General features: G+C 47.1%; 1 protein-coding gene across 2 annotated transcripts; it reads left to right on the top strand.

The window, feature by feature from the left end:
• Positions 1–205: 205 nt before the first annotated feature.
• On the top strand, positions 206–5,711 carry LOC101760743 (receptor-like protein kinase). Of its 2 annotated transcripts, none has more exons than XM_004973522.4 (3): positions 206–557; positions 1,667–4,626; positions 5,149–5,711. In XM_004973522.4, the coding sequence occupies exons 1-3, from the start codon at positions 481–483 to the stop codon at positions 5,556–5,558; spliced, it is 3,447 nt and encodes a 1,148-aa protein (XP_004973579.1). In that variant the 5' UTR covers positions 206–480; the 3' UTR covers positions 5,559–5,711. The 2 variants fall into 2 exon arrangements, with proteins under 2 accessions (XP_004973579.1, XP_012702562.1); XM_012847108.3 differs by having other exon boundaries at positions 207–421.
• Positions 5,712–6,436: the final 725 nt, after the last annotated feature.

The following is a 6,436-nucleotide window of genomic DNA, read 5'->3' as shown; positions in this document are numbered from 1 at the left end:
TGCGTTCACACCTAACAACAATCACGAGGGCAAATTGTATCAACCTTCCCTTCTCGTTTCGCCGAACCTGCTTGTGGGGCTTTGTTTAGTGCTTGACCGTCGTTGTCGAGTGATTGAAGTATAAGCGCAGGAACAAAGTTTGTTACATATGAATTGAGACAAAGTGGTTGCTGACCACTGGAACTCCTGGAGCCACCGAGCCAGGACGCGCTCCCGGTACGTGTGTGTGAACCGCTCGCAGGAGAGGTGGTTGTTCGTCGCATCATAGTGTGCCGCCGGTGCCGGTGTGCCCCCTCCCGCACTTGCGATTACTGCAGCCTGCAACCGCCTTCCCTGTCCAAACGCGTTCCGTGCTTGCTCAGGAACGGCCACCCTCTGCGGCTCTGCCTGCTTGCTCCTCCTGCCTCCTTTGCAGTCCAGCGTACTCTCTCTCTCTCTCTCTCTCTCTCTCTCTCTCTCTCTCTCTCTCGTCCGCCATGGATGCCGCTACGGATTAGCGTACCACCCTCTCAGGCCGAGCCCCCAGGAGCTTCGTCCTCGAGTACCAAGTTACTCCGGTACGCGCTGCCCTCCCTCTCCCTTGCTCGCTCTCCCCCTCTGCTTGGGCGGCCTGGCGCGCAGTTACAGCTTATGCTTCCCTGCGTGTTGCTTGTTCTTCTAGCCACCGGTAGGTGACGGAATCTTTCGCTTGCCCTGACGAACCGCCGCTCCTTGGGTTTATTCCTCCTGCATTGCCCGCCTGGATGGGCCTCATTTCCCGCCGGGTTCTTGCCTGCACACGGGCTCCCCCAATTCGATGCTTTTCCGCTAGGTTTTCAAGAGTAATGCTCAACGGTGAAGCGAATTCGGTGGCTGTTCCCTTCGTAGCTCGCTGAAATAAGCTTTTCTGGGTGCCAATTTTGAGCTCGAGCCATGCTTCCGCCTGCATCGGAGGTTTTCTTGCTCGGGGTGGTGTCGGTGGATTCTGCAGCCATTCAAGGTGCCCATGTGGTGGCGGACGCAGCGCACGCGTGCGCGTTTACCATCGAATTAGAAAAGGGGAAATGCTTCTGCGTTCGAGCTCTGATCCCATCTCGCGAATCGGTGTGGCGTTGCTTCAACACGAGATCGGCGTTGTCGTATCTTCTCCTATTTAGTCCGACACTGTTTCAGGCCCCTTTTAGCAAGTGTGTTCCCTCTTTATAACTACTTGACAACGGCTTTGGAGAACTAAATGTGCTTTCTGATTAAAATTGTTCGTTCTATTGCTTCTAGCGTCTCTAGTATTTGAGTTCGCCACGAGAACAGAAATTAGGTTGGGGGTGGTTCTGGCATCATGCATTTTGCTTCCCTGCTAGTTCAGTTATCTGAATTGCCAAGAGGTTTAATTCATGGTCGATGGGCGCAGGTTGGATTCACTTAAATTGTACCAATTTATGAGTAAATTCTACTAAACTGATAGAATTTTCAAGCACGTGGTTTAAGAATTAGAGGCATGGTTTCTTCAAAGACATGGGGTTCACCTACTTTTAAGATGGTAAAGTTGCAAAAATTCACAGCAACATACTTGGGGGTTAATGACAACACTTGTACATATATAATTCGTATTAATTTAGTGCTTTAGCCTACAACCTAATTGTATATAGAAAAACTTAATTATCCACTGACTTTTATCAAACCTTTTCAGGGACAAAATGAGGCTGGTTTTCTGGCCTTGGATTTCGCTATTCTTCACTTTTGTTGCATCATCTTGGAGTTTGAGTTCAGATGGCCAAGCTCTTCTTGCTCTGTCGAAAAATCTCATACTACCAAGTTCCGTAAGTTCTAGCTGGAGTGCTTCTGATGCAACTCCATGTACATGGAATGGAGTTAGTTGCAATAAAAGAAACAGAGTGGTTTCCCTTGACCTGTCATCATCGAAAGTTTCAGGTTCACTAGGACCTGAAATATGTCGTCTGAAATACCTGCAAATTCTCAGTTTATCTGGTAACAACATATCCGGTTCAATCCCTCCAGAATTGGGGAACTGCAGCATGCTTGAACAATTGGATCTCTCCCAAAATTTCCTTTCTGGCAATATACCAGCATCAATGGGAAACCTCAAGAGATTGTCACAGCTAACATTGTACAGTAACTTGCTGAGTGGAACTATACCAGAGGAGTTGTTCAAGAACCAGTTTCTGGAGCAAGTGTACCTCCATTCCAATCAGCTCAGTGGTTCGATCCCCTTCTCGGTTGGTGAAATGACAAGCCTTACGGCCTTGTGGTTGCATGAGAATATGTTGTCTGGAGTTTTGCCCGCTTCGATTGGCAACTGCACCAAGTTGGAGGTCCTCTATCTATTTGATAATCGACTGAGTGGCAGTCTTCCAGAAACCTTGAGCAAGATCAAAGGCCTCAGGATATTTGATGCCACAACCAATAGCTTCACAGGAGAGATCACTTTCAGTTTCGAGAACTGCAAGTTGGAAATATTCCTCTTGTCATTCAATAATATAAAGGGTGAAATTCCATCATGGCTGGGGAGTTGCAGGAGCTTGACACAACTTGGACTTGTCAATAATAGCCTGTCTGGCAAAATTCAAACTTCTCTCGGCTTATTGAGCAACCTCACACATCTTTTACTTTCTCAGAACTCCCTGTCTGGACCAATCCCTCCTGAGATCGGTAACTGTCATTTGCTGGAGTGGCTAGAGTTGGATGCAAACCAGCTGGAGGGCACTGTTCCTAAAGAATTGGCACATTTACGGAAATTGTCAAAGCTCTTTTTGTACGAGAATCGCCTCATAGGAGACTTCCCTGAGAATATTTGGAGTATCCCAACCCTTGAGAGCGTCCTTATTTACAGTAACAGTTTCACGGGTAAGCTACCTTCAGTGTTAGCTGAGCTAAAGTACCTCCAGAACATTACACTGTTTGATAATTTCTTCAGTGGAGTAATACCACAAAAGCTGGGTGTTAATAGCCGTTTGGTCCAGATAGATTTCACAAATAACAGTTTTGTTGGTGGTATCCCACCAAACATTTGTTCAGGAAAAGCATTGAGAATTTTGGACCTAGGATTCAATCATCTCAATGGTAGCATGCCATACAATATTGTGGACTGCCCAAGTTTGGAGCGTCTCATTCTCCAAAACAATAATCTTGATGGGACTATTCCGCAATTTCGAAACTGTGCAAATCTAAGCTTTATAGATCTGAGTCACAATTCCTTGAGTGGTAGCATTCCAGAAAGCTTAAGCAGATGTGTACGTATAACTGACATAAACTGGTCAGCGAACAAGCTTTCAGGTGGAATACCACCTGAAATTGGAAATCTACTGAATCTGGGAAGACTTGATCTCTCAGATAACATTCTACATGGTTCGGTCCCTGTGCAAATTGCCAACTGCTCCAAGTTGAATTCACTTGATCTGAGTTTTAACTCTTTGAATGGTTCAGCACTCAGTACAGTAAGCAACCTGAAGTCTCTGTTGCATCTACGGTTGCACGAGAATAAATTCAGTGGAGGCTTGCCTGATTCTCTCTTGCACTTGGGTATGCTTATTGAGCTGCAACTTGGTGGCAATATTCTTGGGGGTAGTATCCCTTCAGCATTAGGAAGGTTGCTAAAACTAGGTACCTTAAATCTTAGTGGCAATGGTCTAGTGGGCGATATTCCACCGCAATTGGGTAATTTGGTGGAGCTGGTAAGTTTAGATTTGTCATTTAATAATCTCACAGGAGGCCTTGCTACATTGGGAAGTCTACACAGTTTGCATGCCTTGAATGTTTCTTATAACCAATTTAGTGGACCAGTCCCAGATAATCTCCTAGTATTTCTGAATTCCACACCAAGTTCCTTTAGTGGAAATCCAGGCCTCTGTATCTCTTGCAGTACCAGTAACTCTTATTGTAAGGGAACTGATGTCTTGAAACCTTGTGGAGGATCGAAGAAAAGAGGAGTACATGGCCGATTCAGGCTTGCTCTCATAGTTCTTGGTTCATTGTTTGGGGGAGCACTTGTGGTACTTGTACTCACCTGCATCCTTCTGAAGTCTCGTGATCAGAAGAACAGTGAGGAATCAATGAGTACTATGCTTGAAGGTTCATCCTCTAAATTAAATGAGGTTATAGAGGCGACTGAAAATTTTGATGACAAGTATATTATCGGCACTGGTGCTCATGGAACTGTTTACAAGGCTACACTGAGGTCAGGAGAAGTGTATGCTATAAAGAAGCTTGTGATTTCTGCACATAAAGGTTCATACAAAAGCATGATGAGAGAACTGAAGACAATATATAAAATTAAGCATAGAAACTTGGTAAAGCTAAAAGAGTTTTGGTTGAGGAGTGATGATGGGTTCATACTATATGATTATATGGATAAAGGCAGCCTTCATGATGTTTTGCACGTGATTCAGCCAGCCCCAGTTTTGGACTGGTGTGTGAGGTATGAAATAGCACTCGGTACCGCCCATGGGTTGGCGTATCTTCACAATGACTGCCGACCTGCAATCATTCACCGTGATATCAAGCCAAGTAATATATTGCTAGACAAGGACATGGTGCCACACATATCAGATTTTGGCATTGCAAAGCTCATGGATCAGCCTTCTGCTCCACAGACTACTGGAATCGTTGGCACTGTTGGATATATGGCACCAGGTATGGTTGAAACTTGAAACAAAGAATGATGCATAACAGTTTCTTTTTCCTCATTAACATGTATGTTTGATTGGAAAATTAGGATTGTAAAATGTGTCATAGTCTGATGCAATTTGTTGAAATCTTTATGTACCCAAAATCTCAGTGCGATCATACATATTACCAGCTGGCAGCTGTATCTCAGAGTTTTTACTAGAACACAGAGCGCCTTGGATAAGCTTACAAACAATTAATCCCTTTGCACATGGAAATAACTAGAACTTTTCTATTTAGTCGATGGGACTGAAATAAGCTGATCTTGTAGGATTTTCAGTCATCTTGCATGCACAGATTTGCTCTAGAGTAACAAAATCTGTATTAATTAGTGGTTATTCAGTATTTTGATTCTGAAAGTTCAGTTTATCAGATATTGTCGTAGATTATAAGGTTTGGTGAACTTGTCAAGTTGAAACTATGAAATCTGGTCTTCAGATTACACACCAGTACGTACCTAACGAGTAACGACCGTGCGCTGCCTTGCAGAATTGGCGTTTTCCACCAAGAGCAGCATGGAGTCGGACGTGTACAGCTACGGCGTGGTGCTACTCGAGCTGCTCACCAGGAAGACGGCGGTGGACCCCTCCTTCCCGGACAACACGGACATAGTCGGCTGGGTGTCCGCCGCGCTGAACGGCACCGACAAGATCGAGGCCGTGTGCGACCCGGACCTGATGGAGGAAGTCTACGGCACGGTGGAGATGGAGGAGGTGCGCAAGGTCCTGTCGCTGGCGCTCCGGTGCGCGGCCAGGGAGGCCAGCCAGAGGCCGCCCATGGCCGCCGTCGTGAAGGAGCTGACGGACACGAGGCCCGCCGCCGGCGCGGGCGGCCGGTCCTTGTTCAAGAAGCAGGGGAAACAGGGACCGGGGTCCCAGTCCCACAGCAGCTCGTACTGACAGTAGGATTTCTGATTCAGCCAAAGCTGTAGCTTGTAGTCTCTAGTGAAGAAGAGTGTAGTGTGTAACCTCTCTTGGTTCGATTCTTGCGTATACATCCATGATTGATCAAGGTGAAGGAAGAGGCTCAACCACGGCCAATTTTTATCGAGACGGATGTGGCTCCATCCCCAGACAGCGACGTGCTTGCATTGTCGTGGTGGCCTTGTGTGTGAAGTGAAGCTGTGTTCTTCTGAAACCTGTTTGCTTCGCATCCATCGCCTACGCTCTGTGTTCTTGTGCTGAATCTTCACTGGATTTGAAGCTAACGCTCTGTGAAGGACGAGATTGGGATTTGGGAGGTCTGGCCGTCTGGCCGTCCTGGCGGCGAGCGGAACAGCGAGATTGGGTTTCAGCCACTCACGTTTCACCGGCCGGATGGTGCGGCGGCGGCGGCTCAGTCAGCAACAGGGGCCGTCGGGTGTTGGGCTGGGCTAAGTTACGTTAGTTTGGGCCCTTCGAAAAGCTCTCGGGCGCCGGCCTACAGGAAAATGATTGGAATGGAGTGGCACACGTCAGGCCCGCCGTGGGTACGCACGCATAGGCAGGCCGGCCGGATCAGATAGTTTTGGGGTCCAGGAGACCACCGACCGAGCGAGTGTGTCGCGGGTGTTCGGTAGGCCCACTAGGGTATCAACTGGGCCGTGCTCCCGCAGTATGGTGGGTGGGTTCTCTCCCTGGTGGACCTCAATCCAAAACGTAACAAATGGACTTGGCAAGTCAGAACAACTTTTTCTCGTGGGAACGTATCTGATGCAAACCATCTACCCCATACAACTTTGAAAATTATGAATCAAGACCACAAGATACTAATCCAATGGATAGGGTTGGTGGTGGGA

The sequence above is a fragment of the Setaria italica genome, chromosome VI (genome assembly GCF_000263155.2).
Source record: "Setaria italica strain Yugu1 chromosome VI, Setaria_italica_v2.0, whole genome shotgun sequence".
Classification (NCBI taxonomy): Eukaryota; Viridiplantae; Streptophyta; class Magnoliopsida; order Poales; family Poaceae; genus Setaria; species Setaria italica.
This window is presented reverse-complemented; position numbering and strand designations above follow the sequence as displayed.